Genomic DNA, 17,046 nt, shown 5'->3' on the forward strand with positions numbered 1-17,046 from the left:
ATAATGCATTATAAATACGGGCTTCATAGAAAGTGTTACCAAATTTTTTTTTCAAATATTTAAAATGAATGAATGAATGAATGAATAATCATAAAACCTATTTAATTTCCCCCAGTCCATTGAATAAGTGCTATCATTTCAGAAATTCAATAAATCTGAGTTTAAATTAACAACAGGATTAAAGGTAATTAACTAGCTTACTTATATTTGTTTATTTATTTGTTTGTATATAAATTAGAGATGCACCGATACTGAATTCATATGCCAATACTGATAGCCAGCTATCCAAAATTATATCTGTCAATGCCGATACCGATAGTTTGATTTTCTTAAGGAAAAAATCTCTCCTAACCAGTGCTGTAAACAATACAGGGAACCTTTTCATTTGGCACATTACTATAATATTAAAGGTTAAAATTAACAACAGAGCTATTATATTCAACTTCTATTTATTTGCAGATATCATAATTGCACTCAAATAAAAACTGAAATGGCTATACAACTCAGTTGCACATACGTAAATACCTGTCTTCGTGCCAGATTTATTCAAACATACATATATGATTCTAAGTAAGCAAGCTCCGTTTTAGTGTTTGCTAACTAATGAACTGTGAACACTGGATAACTTTCCCAAGACAAATGCACCATTAAGTGAAATATTGTTCACAAGCTGTTTTATTGGCATCTTTCCGCAGTTGAAACACTGAGTGATTACAAGAGACATGATACATTTTGGTGAGCTGTACTGTATCTTTCAACAGACATTCTGATGTTCATTATTGTTCATTTTTTCACTATAACTTGCATTAAAGTGGAAAAGACTTGCGCTTCATGCTGCAGCGATCTGTCTCGTCACATTTAAAAGCGTCAAAATGGCATTCATTGTTTGAATTTCATGATAGAATTGACAGAATTTGAAAAATTTGACTTTGTTTCTTATCAGAAGAAAGAAAGCACGAAGCTCTTTTTGATTATTGGATGGGAGGCATGTTACAAATAATGTTTGGTGTAGAGAAAAACCATGGATCTGGCAACCCTGGATTGAACTATGGATGGTTCATAGGGTCAAATGTTTAAATGTCACTACTAACTGTTAATGCATGATTGTCACATTAATTTTGACCGTGCCAAATTCAACACAAGAAAGTTTCTTCAGACACAGCATGAATTGCAGTCTGATATGTTTTTACACCATGTTTTGATTGACAGGATATATAATCGGCACTAATCATCAGCTGATTTTGAACAATCATAATGAAAAAAATTATTTTATCGGCCGATACATCATTGCATCTATATAGTTTGGGTATATATAGTTTGCTGCAGCTGAATTATTAGAAGAATCTTGACTGAATTTGCGCTTAGGCTTAATCCTTATTGGTGCAATGTGTCAAACTGGCTTAAGTAATTGACCAAGTGTCTTAAGTCTAATACACAGAAGACATGACTAATATTTGCAACTATTTCACATCTTCACTCATGGTGATACACATAAGAATGCTGAATCCTTCTTTGATGTGCGACTACTATGGAAATCCACCCCCATTACCATGCATTGAGCTCAGCTTCGGTTGTAATGCACTACTGTTTCCAGGGTACTGTTTCCAAACCAGAACAGGTTAAACTGGTCTAAATACACAAACAAGCACTTATAAATGAAAAACAAAAGCCCTCAACCAAAGGAACTACATTTGTAGGTTTTCAATGTCTAAAAAGATTAAGACAGCCAAATCATCTCTTGGCATTAGTGCCAAAACGGGTGAGATTCTTCAGCTTCTGCTATATAATTAATAATGAGTTGTTAAGAACTGTCACAGTATTGCATCAAAGAAAACAGCTTTAAGGGATACTCATCAAATAATAGAGTTAGAAGTGCAAATAGACATAGACGGTAACCCTTGACAGGTATCTGTATGATAAGCAAATGAACACAACCAGTCTTTGTCTTCCAACAGCATTATCACTAATATCTTTTCTCATTTGAATATACTTAGAAAGCTGAAATATGCTTGAATTGATCTTGATATCACCATAAACTTATATCAAGGCTACTTGCATTACTGTCGTGATACGAGTTTAATGTTGTAATGGCCCAAATTGTAAAAAAACCCAGTTTCTTCCTTGTTTTATTGTGTTCATGTGATTCAGGTGTGTCTTGTCAATTGTCCTCATTACCCCATGTATTTAAGTCCCAGTCTGTGCGTTCTGTCTTTGTCGGGTCTAACATTGTGATGTACGTGTGTCTTCTCCCGTTCCTGGTTTGGACTGCCCCTTGTGTGGATTCATTAAAGACCGTTTTCAATGTCTAAAAAGATTAAGACAGCCAAATCATCTCTTGGCATTAGTGTCAAAACGGGTGAGATTCTTCAGCTTCTGCTATATAATTAATAATGAGTTCTTAAGAACTGTCACAGTATTGCATCAAAGAAAACAGCTTTAAGGGATACTTATCAAATAATAGAGTTAGAAGTGCAAATAGACATAGATGATAACCCTTGACAGGTATCTGTATGATAAGCAAATGAACACAAACAGTCTTTGTCTTCCAACAGCATTATCACTAATATCTTTTCTCATTTGAATATACTAAGAAAGCTGAAATATGTTTGAATTGATCTTGATATCACCATAAACTTATATCAAGGCTACTTGCATAACTGTCGTGATACGAGTTTAACGTTGTAACGGCACAAATTGTATCTCAAACTGTAAATGATTCAAATGCGTTGGCCTACCATGCTGTATCTTAACAGAAATGTTTTTTTGTGACAGTCCAATATTTTCTTTGAATTTAAATATCATACAGGATCTCACGGACATTCACAGCCTGCTTAAGCAAACGGCAACCAAGTGTCTGCATTTTGAGATTCCAGTCTGATCAATGCTTCAGCACGTTCTTACCACCCCTAAACTCAGACATGTGCACTTTGAGAAGCAGACATTGTTTGGAGAGCACATGCACTTTTTCTGAAGCTGAAACCTGACTCTGTTATGCTTTCTGTCAATCTGAAAGTCAGGACAAGCCTGAGCAAGGGAAACACCTGAGCTTTTCTTCTCGCTCCTCATTCTCTCATACAAAAACTCAGCAGTATGGCAAAGAGCTAACATTTACCTAGAATTGTGTGTGTAGTTTCGGTATTGTAGTAATATGTCAAAAAGAAAAGGTCTGTCATTGGATTTATTGTGGTGTGATACAATTGGTTAGTAGGGATGACAATAAATATTGATGCTTGAAATCATCAGGTCATTCGGCCTCTTTTTTAAAGCTGTATTAGCTAAAGACTTGCAATCAAAGAAATCAAAAGACAATTTCATTATTTGAAGTCCACATAATGTCCATTTTAAAGAATTAAAGTTAAGAATGAGGATTATACCATTTTGTTTAGAATTGAACGTAGTTTATCTAGAAATGTAAAACAAAACAAAAACAAAACAAAATGCAAGAACAAAAACAAAAACAAAACAATGAGTAAATAGATGCAGTCATTAGTATTTTTACCAACAAATTTAATCATGCTTCTAAAACGTTCTATGAAATATCTCAAAGGTATACAATGTATACGGGTTGCCAAAAGAAAGAAAGAAAGAAAGAAAGAAAGAAAAAAAAAAAGAATAACATAATATGATTATTAATCAAATTGATCAAAATTAAACTGCTATCAATAGCAATATTTTGGCAATACAATACAGTTCAGTTTGTTAACATTAATAACAGATATCATAGACTAACAATAAACGATACTTTCACAGCATTTATTAATAGGTTATTGTTAATTTCTACATATACAGATATATTTTTTACCTTTCAAAGTAAATTAAAGTATGAATATACATAAACGTATAAACCAATTACTATAATGTGAGCGGACACTGTTAATTTATCAGTTAACATTAATCTACATGGGGTCAGTTTTTTTGTTGTTGTTGTTGTTGCTGATTTGTTTGAAATTAATACTTTTATTTAGTAAGGATTCATTAAATTGATCAAATGTGATAGTAAAAGACAAAACATTCTATATGTCCAATAAAATAGTTTTAAATAGTAATAAATAGTAATTAGTTCTCTAAATACATAAACTATATTAAAACAGAAAACAGATATTTTAAATTGTAATAAATGCTCCGTTGCTTAAATAAATACAGCTTTGGTGAGCATGAGAGAATTCTTTCAATTATAAAAAAATTTAAAATATCTCACTGACTTCAAACTTTGAACGGTAGAGTGGATTATTAAATGCTGTAAAAATTGTTGTTCAGTGTTATGATACCTAATGCATTAATTAATTGTAAAAACTTAATGCAAAATATTTTTTAAATATTTGAATGTTTTTATATTATTTTCTGATAATAAAAAGGCATTAAATTGCCATTACAAAAAGTATCATAAGTCAATTTATTGTTTTTGAATGCAAGAACATTGTTTTGTCTGTTCTTGGAAAGCTTAGTGAGGAAGGTTCTTGTATGTTCCACATAAACACAAAAAAAGTCATTAGGGAAAGTAAATGACAGGATTTTCATTTTTTGGGTGAACTATCCCTTTAACATGAACAGCCTTACTAATAACCAAAGCTTCAGATCAGGTAACATCCATGTATGCGTATAAGATGGTTGATACATCCCAGGAGGGGACGGGTAAGAATGAAACAGATTTCTCAGTATCAGTTCTAGCATGTATTGATATTGAACACACGCGTGTGTACAGGGTGGACAGAGTAGCGTGACAGCTGCATGTGAACTTCTGTCGTTGTATTGTGAAAACATGCCCGAGCAGTCAACAGAGATGTCCTCGGCTGATTTAGTTGGGGTGTAAATATTATCGTTTCTGCGAACAGAGATGAGACGATTAGCGAGCGAATTTGCCCACGCCGTGACCACCACTCCAAAACCTCTGACCCATGGCTAATTACTACCACACATCTCATCGGATGACAAACAATCTCGATTTCACCAGCATCACGATGTGTCAGATTGTCACAAGCCTCACTTGTCAGGTGAAACGGCAACAGAGAGGCATTGTGTCGAACGAAAGTGTCTGGCAGAATGGGACCGACATGCAGGCCTTTTGTCTGGTGAAACGGAAGCCCCCCTCCCGATGCCCCCCTTGTGGCGCATGCAAACGCCAGCCGCGTGTTTCCCGGGTGTGGTCAGTCTAAGAAACATCAGGTGGTGAGATAAAGCTCCAATTTGTTACACACGCACTTAGGACCCCATTTGACTACGCCTGGTTTGACTACGCCTGAATGCCAATTTGACTCTAAATGTAAGCACGCAGTTGGCCCTCATAAGCAAATGCTCACACATTTAGGTACGTGTGGGTCCAGCTGCTGGAGTTTGTATAGGTGTGATTTGTCTTTGATTTGCATCAAACCCCATTTCTCCCATTCAACTCATAGCCACATCCTTCAACATAACAAAAGCAGAGGAAGGAAATGATACATTAACCAAATTGGATAATGAGGCAAAATTTTTGATCCCTGTTATGGGGCCGAGCGTCAATGAATCACTGGGCTGACGGGGAAACGTATATGGAATATTTACATTTCGGTCTTTGTCTGCTGTAAGTAAGCGTACAGCTGTGATCTTACTTGGTGGACCGGGTGACTTTGAGCTCTTCCTGTCCTATCCCTTGTCAACAACCTGAATGCTTGTTCTGCAAATATTTTCATTTGCCTCTCGAGCCTTTAACCTTGACATTGGTTCAGGGCGGCACAACGGCTCCAGGCTCATAAATCAAGGAGTGGGGAGATGAGAGGCAGGGACGTTTCTTGAGATTTGGCTTGAAATCAAACATGACAGGCAGAGTAAAACAACACCAATTCATCAGCTAATTGCCTAGATGCTTATTAGCATGCCTATTAGCTGTTTATTAGCACTTATAAAGCTCATATTAATGACTTATTCTGCATGATCATATTTTAGATCCCTTAATCCTACCCCATACCTAAACTTAACAACTACCTTACTAACTACCTTACCTTGTCATTTCAGGGTATGCAACTTAAAAACGTAAAAGATAAATATGGTATTAATTACATATACATATATATTTACTATAAGAAAAATTTATAACGTAAAGCAACATAAGCCTTCCTTTTTTGCGTTTACAGGAAACATACATTCATACAACATTCCTGTCGTCTAAACACAGTCAGAAACTTCAAAGAATCCACTATAAAATTATTTAACCAATATATGTTCTCGTGCATTTCACGTACAACATAAGTTTTATTATTTTATAGAAATCCAGAAATTAAAATCATGATGATTTTTTAAATCACCAATAAATTAATGCATGCAAAAAAACAAACAAACAAACAAACAACAAAAAAAGATCATGTCCATGACTCATATATTGTCTATTCATCAAAGAATCATGAAAAAATGTGGCTCAGTTTTCAATAGCTGTTTTCAATAAAAACAAATATTTCTTTACCTCCAAATCAGCATGTTAGAATAATTTCTGAAGGATCATGTGACACTGAAGACTGGACTAATGGTTGCTGAAAATTCAGCTTTGCCATCACAGGAATATTTTTTTTTATTATTGATAGATAGATAGATAGATAGATATTTTAAAAATACATGTAAAAAATGCAGCTTGGTGCGAATAATCCATTTCAAAATTTTGAAAGAATTTTGGAGTCTTAGCAACTTACCTGCTGCTTAAAGTACCAACAAAAAGTTCTATAAATCACCGGCTAAGACACATACTGTTAAACAATTATGCACAATCAAGCTATTTATGTGATCTAAAACTATTAGTGCTTTCTTTCTATGATGATTCACACATGCTACATCATGACGCAAGTGAATGTTCATAACATTTCAAACAGACTCGGAGCCAATTCACAGATGGATCTCCAGCTCTGAACTAATTGGTCTGTGGAAGCCGAAGGGCTCGGGTTTCTACCGCACAGAGGGGAGGACCGAACAAAATATGGACCGAGAGCAAAAGTGCAATGCTGGCCCATACAGCAAGAGCATGTTTATTTTCAATAATAATTTCACAACAGTAACTCCCACCACCATTTGTGTAAATTAAAACTAAGTGGTTCAGCCTGGGGCTGATCATGCTACTGGCTACTGTGTGGTGATTCCAGCCACAGCACAAACAGTCGGAGGGTGATAATTGGCTTAGAAGAAAGAAGAGGCGTAATCTGCAGGGGAGGCCTGCGGGATGCAGCCGATGACAGCTCCGTGGAGAGGGAAAGTACGATGGATCTCACAACGGCCAGCCAGAGCCGCTGCGTCAGTGTCACCTGGGGCCACACGCGCGCATATATTCTCACACCTTGCTGCGGATCAGCTTTAGATCCACTGTAAAGCTGTCATCTTGCCATAAACAGAGCTTTCTTTCAAGTCTGCACACTGTCTGGGATCTGACACATGCCTCATGTTATGTGGCGGAGGGAGGGGAGAAAAAACTGAAAGGAGAGCAAATCATTTGGGGAGGGAAAATAAAAAAGGAGGAGGGAGACAGAAACAGATAAATCTCTGCCCCAAGCACACTACGTCATATGTGTGATTTCCTATGAGCAGAGGCAGTTAACATGACACATGTTGAGCATGCCACTGCCAGTGCTTAATATAAACCTATGACTTCACTTGCTTGTCTGAGATTGACACACTGCATATTCCAGAACAGGTGGGCTTAAAGTTTGTGATTTTTGTACAGCAGGTTTATTACTTTTCCAAAGCTCAAAACATTCCCTGTCACCAGGTGTATGTTGTTACCATGCATACAGCAGACATGTGTGCCTAGTTTACACTGAATACATGAAAACAGCAGATGAGAAGTACTGAAAGAAAACATTACAAACCAGAAGTGTCATTCACACTTCCAACGAAAAAAGTAATAATAACTGAAAAATGTAAAATTAAGTAATAAATTAAAGTAAAGATGTATTTCCAAACAAAAATGAATGGTGATGAAGGACAGGGTCAAGACTGGAAACCTAAACAAAAACTGTACCACCAGACAATTCCATATTATATTATATAAACTACAAATATCCTAAAAGTGTTTATTTTTTGTTTTATTTTGGTGTCTGATACGTCTTGGTAGATATATTAAATTATAAATTAAATTATTGAGAAATTTTGATGGCATGGCAATACAATACAGTATGATGGATGGATGGATGGACAAATGGATAAACGTATGGACAACGGACAGACAGACATTTATAACTTACCCCTCAGTGCGAAATATAGTTCTGAAACAGTCTCCAAGGCCTTTATAGTTATTTGGGTCAGCCTTCCCTCTCTGGATTTGAAACCTGAAAAATGAAATGACGCCAACTGGTCACCACAAGACTTGATTTACACAAAATATGAATTTACAAACCTTGATTCAGAAATATTAAACTAACTTTTCCAACCAGTGAGCTCTATTCCATGGATTATAATCAGATACAAAAAATTTACCATGGTAACATACCAATCAAAATACTGCTGCAATATAATAATAAACTAATGAAAGAAATCTTATTTTTGTATTTACCACATTAATGGGGCCTAATACCAAGTTACTACATGTTTTAAATATAATATCATTTTAATATAATATATATACATATATACATACACATACACACACTATGAAAAGAGCATTTAAAAAAATTAGAACAACGAATAAAGACATGATCTTACAGACCTTTTAACTCATAAAAATTTTTTTTTACAATATTCTCCCTTTAAACAAATGTATTTCATGCATGTATTGGCTACATTTCACATTTGGGAAAAAAAGCCAAATAACAAGAAAAACAATGATTGAGAATTAATACATTCTGGAAAACATCACTGCAGTACATACATTACGTTCAACATTCTTTCGCTTAGATGAGTGAGAGATCATAGAGCATGACCACCATATGCTATCAATTATTTGTGTGCAAGAAATGTGGGACACTGGCTAATCTGTGCAAAGTGTCGACACAAGTTTTAGACGTCTGTCAAAACCCAAACCGCTCTTCTCTCCCGCCTTCTGTTCATTCCGAGGCGGTGCTGACTTTCTCGGTCCCTTTAGCACAGCAGAGAAGTCAAACATTTACTTAACCCATCCTTACCAATTAGCTTCGCTTCTCTTATAGCCACAGACCTTGTAGCTGCTAACTTTGTCGCTAACATGCTAGTAACCTGCAGGTAACAGTTCTGCAGTTCCGTGTAAATTTTTAATATGATACAAATGGTCAAGAGATGTTTTTGTAGCAACAAGCATGCTAGTAACTCCCTAATAAAGCGCAAACTGAACCGTGTAAATGTTTAACGTGGTACCAGCGCAGAGTGCGAGTTTGGGGAAAGGGATTTACTCCCCCCCCCCCCCCCCAGGGTTCATGCTGAAAGGGATTTACTTCCCCCCCCCCCACCCCCCACCAAGGGTTCATGCTATATAGCTGTTTTAGCGCGAAGAAATGGACAAAGCAACTGTAAGACCTTTGGTACTTTGACATCACACGCTATGATTTCTTTATAGGCCGACATGCCAGGACAATTTACAGGAGTTCAGGCTGGGTATCTTTTTGGGCACACAGAGACGATAAATAAACCAACCTTTGGCCTCCAAGCGTGAATAGATGAACTCAGGGTGGAAGACACAGAATGAGAAAGATTCTCCTCATATGGCTTTGACTGCCATGTCAAGAGGTCAGCAGTAAGTCATCCAGGCGGGTGCCTGATGGGGCCGTAAAAGTGGCCTGGTTCCATCGGATGAGAGGGTTTACCGAGGTGAGCAGCCTTTCATATCGGCAACAGATTAACATCTTAGAAGGGTGTCCCCAGCATCCAATTTTGTAGATTCCCAAATAGCTTGTAACTCGTGCCTAAGAACCAGTTAAAAAAGCATCATAAACGAACGTCCAACACCATATTAAAGAGAAAGAAGAAAAGAGGGACTCTGAAACAGCGGGCAGTCAAGTGAGGGGGGATGTTGGGATGGGGGCACGCAAAAGAATGGGGGATTGGATGGATTTAAGACCAGTGGAGCTTGTAAACAAATTTAAATCTATCCTAATTAAAGGCACATGAGAGCAAGGTCAAGGATCGAAGATGGTCTTGTCCCACCAATGCCAGAGTTTCCATTTCTGTAGTACACTGGGATGGCCCAATCCGCTGTACCCCAGAGGTGGCAGGGCCACAATCCACTTTCAGCTGTCTGACTCCACTGCTGACCTTGGGGTCACCTCATTTCCTCATGCCCCTTGCCTACCCTGTCATAAAAGCCTTGGACCAAACGTCACAGCCCGGGAAGTGGAAGATAATGGGGAAGATTTGGCAGCAGAAGATGCCTCAGGACTTTCAAAAAGCGTCACCAGGCTTCCCTTGCTTACTGAAAGAAGTTCAGAATAGAAAAGAAGCTTAGGATAAGGTGAACTTTTTTTTTTTTACATGAGTCCTCTTGTCAGAAGGAGTGAAACCTTTAGACAGATTTGGAGATAGATATTTACTCTTGAGAAGAGTTGAGGGCTGATTCAGTTGGCCTTGGAGCCAAGCTCCTGGTTGTAAAGTCAACAAACAGAGGAACTGCGAAAAGCCCAAAGGCTTTGTTAAAAGATCCAGCTCTCAGAATCCCCCTCAAAGTAAACCCAGAAAGAAAAGATATACTTACAGGTGACGATATCTGTGAGTTCATCAAAATCCTCCATCAACCTTCTGTACTCTTTTTATAGGACCAGAGCGCCATCCTGGATAGCCAGGTGAGGGTGAAGGTAAGGCCAACGTGGAGCTTCTACGTGTGAAATGAGCACCAGGGGTAAACAACCCTACCATCGCCACCTGACCCCAAACTCCCTGTAAAATGGTGAACTCTGAGCGCTCTGACAGGAAAGAAAATTAGAATAAGAAGCAGGAGAATACCTCCTCTTTGTATTTTTATAGACAGAAGAGAAGTGTTTCAGGTCCAGGCCGAGCGCTAGGGCCTCGTCCCCTTTCAGACCCTGTATGCAATGGGCCAGCACTGGGTCCAACAGGGGGGGCTGTGCCCCGCTGGAAGACGGGCTTGATGGGTTGAGGCCTAATAATGATGGTGTTAAAAAAAGCCCTGTGGGAAGGGCGGGAGGTTACTGGGTTGATCAAAAGGCTTGAGTTTGATGGGTTTGCCTTTAAAGGGGCAGGCCAAACTTTTAAAAAGGTCTCTTAAATTTGCCTTGTTAAATAAAGGGTATTCCCCCAAAGAATGGAGCGTGGAGTGGGAATTGCATTATTTCATTTATGACTATAATATCAACCCCATGATAAACAAGGTCCCATGAGCGAAAAACCATCCTGCAAATGCGGCATTTATAACTTTTGTATGACTTCCTTTTTCCTTTTTATAACTGAAACTGTGTGACTTTAGACGGTTGGCATTTGATATTGGTTGTCTATGTTTCCAGTCTGGTACAATGATAACCAAATATTGTGTGATATAAGTAAGGAAAAAAGTACTGGAAAATTATTATAAATTTAATTGTACATTTTTGGCAATGTATTGGCTTCAATCACTCAGTCCACGAACAATGAGCTGTTTTTTTCAACTGTAAGAATGGTAGTAAAACAAATATCACTATGGCTGATCTCTTTATAAACTGAATTATTCACCAATGTTTTTGGTCATGGCATTTTTTTATTTAAATTATCCAGTCTTTAATTCTTAGTCATGTTAACATGTTTTCCATTTGCTGCCTCTGAACCAACAACACTTTCATCAAGAGCTGAAATGAAAGTAAAATTAGAAAAAGCGAAACACGCACGTGAGCAAGGTTTCTTTTACACTCAATCAGCGGTGCGTAAGAGAATCCAGAAGGCAGCATTAAAAGGAAATCTATTTTTTACAGCCAGACAGTTAATTTTAATGAGCAGGATCATAAAGATGGCAGACGTCCATTGCAATGGTACATGAGGTTAAACCTCCCTAACCTAAATGCTGCAATATGGAAGAGGACCAATTGACCCTCTGTGACCACGCTACTCATGAATATCAATTAATTCTGTGCGACTACATTAATCGGACTGTACACAAGCAAAACACCATTGATACTTGAGTAGCGGGGTGAATATAAATGTAAAACCAATGAAATGCAATGCTTTTGGAAAACCACAGGGAAATTTCTCTCTTAAAACTGTCTTGATTCACTGCAGACATACATAGCTGCTTTCCTCTGTTCTTTTGGATTTTCAGGCTAATACCGCTGGGTCCGTGGCTGGAGGTGGCCTATAAAGCTGAGCCTTTGGAGGGATGGAGATAAAGCAGAAGAGAAGATGAAGATGGGGCAAAGGGGAAGTGATAAAGTCATGGCGCTTGTGACACCGCATGCTTCTAGGTCTCGGTCTGGGTTAGGAAAGCTTGGGTTTCAGTGGCACCACAGGCCAGCTTGACCCACTGTGACTTGGGTAATGAAGCTGCCCAAGAGGGGGAGTGGGACAAGGAATGACGTCCTCAATATGACCAGTTTGACATCCCACAAAAGGTTCCTTCTGATTGGTGCCTCAGGTTTCCAAACTCTGGCTGACTTCTTGTGAAAACGTTGCGTCTCACTTTGCTAAGACATTCCAAACACTTATAAGCAACAAAAATGACTAATCAGTGGGTTATCTGCACACTACTTGGCCTAATGGTCTTATGGAAGCTTTACATAAATATGCAGGTTTCGTGTTCAACTGACCCCAATTGGACACCTTTCTTACCTTTATTGCATTCTGAAGCCTGTGTTATACTTTCCGAATGAGCAATCCGGACGCGTACACGGACAGCGCAGACGCGGACTACTTGTATTTATACTACCGAAAGCATACACTGATGGTCCAATCTGCGGACGTGTTCCATACATGTGCAGTAGATCAGCTTGAAGAGTAAAGAAACGTGAACAAACAATTGCCTAGAGTTATTGCACATCTGGGTGTCTTTATATTGTTTTACCAACGGATTGTACAGGTTCGAGTAGCTATGGGCTTCTTCACACAGCCTGCGTATGCGCAGTTGGTGCTTTTGTAGCCTACTACATACGCAAAAAATGGGAGGCACGCAGATGTCCGCGCAGAGCCTCCGCGCACACTTTCCGATGATGATTTTTACATCACGCATACCATAGCGGACTCGCGCACGCGGAAAGTATAACACAGGCTTAAATCAGGTAGATGAGTTTAACAGAATGGAGCAGAATGGGTTTATAAAGCTGGACTATTTCTAACTTGACACACCTCTTAAAAATGCAACGCATGTGACAGTATGCTGAAATTACTGTGGAAAAAAGACAAAACAGCTATAGTGGCGGTGATTTAAAGTGGTTAAATTTAAAACTTAAAGCAGCATTTAATGTAACAGCTAAGCATGCTAATTAAAGCACAACAACTTAAAATATGAAAACTTTTTAAACACTTTACAATGAGGGTGAATTCATTAATATTAGTTAATATATTGGCATAAAAAATGACCACTTATTAATCTTTTTATTAATTATTATTACTATTATCTACCGTTTATTAATCAAGTTTCCTGTTAAAGTCTCATTGTTTTTTCCCCTTTTCCCATACAATCGAAGACATTGGTATAAAAATTAATAAATTGCATAATGTACTGTGTTAATATAAAAGAATTGTGTAGTGTTTTTAGGGTTGAAGTAAACATCATGGCAGAAAATGACCAGTATCTTCCTTTTTACCGATTTTTTTCTTAAAGCTTTCTTTTGTGTTCCAAAGATGAAAGAAAGTAATACAGGTTTAGATAACATGATAAAATAATGAAAGAAAATTCAATTACGAATAAACTATCCTTTTAATTGAAGCTACATCTGTAGAAAACAACTACTCAATGTTAATTAATGTTTTAACTAATTCATACAACTTGAAATTGCCTGAAAGTGTTTTTTTTTTTTTTTGTCAAAGTTACATTAACTAATATTAATGCATATAAACCTTTTGTAAAATGTTGGCAATAAATAAATAAATGTTGGTTTACTCTTTCTGATCATCCAAACAAACTTTTCGGAACTAGAAATATCTGATTGAGAGACTCTGGATAATCCGTCTCAGTCCAGCTTAGTTATGGCTGCTTTGAAGTAAGGAAATGGCTGGCTGAGAATGGTGGAGACTCCTTAGACAGCAGGAGACTGGCAGCTATTACACAGATGGTCAGGACAGTGCAGAGCGCGGTCATCAATATTGCACTCTGCTTCTTCAGCAACAGAAACCGGACTCTCTGAATTACAACTCTACATTTTCACCTCTCACCCCCTGCCTGGTATAGGAACACGGTCGCTGCAAAACCAAACTCTGAAGGAGTGGGTCACAGATGCTGTGAGGCGTCTGACAGACACAGGAGACAAATGAGTTTTCATCAGGCACTTTACTGCTTCTCTAAAACGGGTCATTTCTGCACACTTTTTTGCTTTATTTAGTATGTTTGTAACATAATGCATTTAGGTGTTTGTGACAACTCCTTCAAGCAGACCTGTTTAATACCAGGTCATAATGTGCGATGGCAGTCACATCAGCAGGAGCTCACACCGCTGGTACCTGGTCACATTAGCTGTTCTTTTCTAGAATCTGGAGTCAAACATTTTCTGAAGAAAATGTGAGGGGTGCTTATCTGTGCAAAGAAATTCTATGATATTTTGGGCTCGATATGAATCTGGTCCCTCCTTTAAAGGGACAGTTCACCCTAAAATGAAAGTTCTGTCAACATTTACTCACCCTCATGTTGCCTCAAACCTATGTCAATTTCTTTCTTCTGCAGAACACAAAATAAGATATTTTGAAGAATGTTTCAATATAATCAAAGCCAAAGGGATCCAAAACAACACTGGATGCCACATTCATTTAAAGAGTTTTCAAAATATCTTAATTTGTGTTCCACAGGAGAAAGAAAGCCATAAAGGTTTGTTTCTTTGGTTGAAACGTGATATGCTAACAAAATGGAAATGTGTTTAATATAGACATATCTAAGCACCAGATGTGTTACAACAGGTCTACTCTCACAATTATTATTATTACTAACAGTAGAACACCAATATTACCAACATACAGTAATATTCATGTCACACTATCACACTCCTATTCTTCCATTGTTCCATTCCAGGAAAGTGAAAACATCCCTTACATATTTAAGCCCACAAATGAACAGCAAGCGAATTCGTAAAGGTATGTAAACTTTTCTCTGATGAAAATTCGTTTCATGCTCAGTGTGAGTAGTTTTGGTGCCAAGTTTCATTCTTTTTACATAAACACACATTTAATGTAATTTAGTCTCAGTGAACTTGAGAACACGGTCAAGGAATGGACTTTAGCGGTTTGTATTATATGACGCCAGAACCTTTGATATAATTTCAGTCTCAAGTAATTACCTCAAACTAATTATTACTGTTACTACTATTATTACGTACACCTGATTTTCCATGATCTGTGTTAAGCTTAGCAGTCAATATTGTACTGGTGAAGACTTTGGCCAAAAAATTTTAATGTAATTTAGTCTCAGTGAACTTGAGAACACGGTCAAGGAATGGACTTTAGCGGTTTGTATTATATGACGCCAGAAACTTTGATATAATTTCAGTCTCAAGTAATTACCTCAAACTAATTATTACTGTTACTACTATTATTACGTACACCTGATTTTCCATGATCTGTGTTAAGCTTAGCAGTCAATATTGTACTGGTGAAGACTTTGGCCAAACAATGTCAGTGGTAAGCCACTAATATAAAAGCTTTTTAATTCCCTTTCTAAACCACAAATAGTAGTGCCTTGAGTTATTTTGGACTGGCTTTAGATTTCCCCTTTATAATGAAACATGCCACAACCAATGTTCTGCTGACTTCTTTCACTGGAATTGTTAGTATACTGTCCGACCACTGATCTGACTGGAGTCTCGGCTTCCTAAGCACAGATAGCCACAGTCGGATACCTGTGTGCAGTTTACACCGTCAGAGCTGTCAGCCAGGGCAGGGTAGGATTAAGAGATCACTGGAGCACAGCTGAGCGACGTGCTGCTTTACTGGGCCGGATCGGCTCTTAGTCCTCTGAGCTTTGAGCCCTGCTGTTTAAGGGCTGGTTGAGGGATTCCATCAAGAGTGCACCAAGGTTCAGCCACCAGTTGGGGGTGGAAGATTGTGGGCTCCTCTCTCAGCGTCACCGTTCCTGGGGACAGGGCGTCATCTGTCACTGCCCTCGTCAAACATTACTATCCCTCCCCACTGAAGCTCACTTTCAAGCGTGCTGGGATCTGATGAAGGCTGTGTCATCACAGCGACTCTCATGAGGAGGTATCTCCAGGTTGTTTTAATCATTAGTGGTGGAGGAACATAGATAAGCGTGTAGACTGATGGCAAATAAGAGATATGGTAGATCACACGGATAGACGCAATGACAGGATCAGTGCTGGTGCTTTATTTCATGGAGATATAAGTTTGATTTATATGTAGTATTACAATTGTTATATTTGAATTGTAATGTAACATTAACAGGATATTCTTTATATATTATAACTATTTAAACTGGAATCTATTTACCAGTATATACACACATACAGACATAAAACCCCCATCCCCCAAATGTTATAATTTATTTATGAATGTTAATATTTATAAATAAATAATAAAATAAACTTTATTTTAAAATGTTTGAAATGTTTAAAATGTTTCAAAAGGTGTCCTCCCCTCAAAATCTCTTTATGTTTTTATATAATGTAGTGTGTATTATTTAATATTACATATTAGTAGTGCTGGGCAACGATTCATCGCGATTAATCATCCAAAATAAACGTTTTTGTGTGCATAATATATGTGTGTGTGTGCTGTGTATATTTATTAGGTATATATAAATACACACACATACATGTATATTTAAGAAAAATATGTTATGTTTATATATTAAATATATTTATATATCAAGTTCAAGTTGAGCTTTATTGTCATTCCGCTACATGTGTAGACATACAGTGGAACGAAATGTCGTGTCTCGCAGGACCACGGTGCTACATAAATAAACATAAATATAAACATACAACACTAGACGTAAGAATATTTTTTTTGCCCTACATAGCTATCTATCTAAAGCGGTAATAACACTATAAC

At 37.5% G+C, this 17,046-nt stretch overlaps 1 protein-coding gene across 2 annotated transcripts in view; it reads right to left on the reverse strand.

The window, feature by feature from the left end:
* The window catches only part of LOC107752726 (mitochondrial 2-oxodicarboxylate carrier), a 106,044-nt gene that overhangs the window by 22,155 nt on the left and 66,843 nt on the right, over positions 1 to 17,046 (reverse strand). For both annotated transcript variants that reach the window (XM_016568753.1, XM_016568752.1), the window contains exon 4: positions 8,196 to 8,279. In XM_016568753.1, the coding sequence (XP_016424239.1) occupies positions 8,196 to 8,279 (84 nt within the window). The remainder of the gene's footprint in view (positions 1 to 8,195; positions 8,280 to 17,046) is intronic.

This window comes from Sinocyclocheilus rhinocerous, unplaced genomic scaffold (genome assembly GCF_001515625.1).
Source record: "Sinocyclocheilus rhinocerous isolate Xijiao unplaced genomic scaffold, SAMN03320098_v1.1 scaffold61, whole genome shotgun sequence".
Taxonomy (NCBI): domain Eukaryota; kingdom Metazoa; phylum Chordata; class Actinopteri; order Cypriniformes; family Cyprinidae; genus Sinocyclocheilus; species Sinocyclocheilus rhinocerous.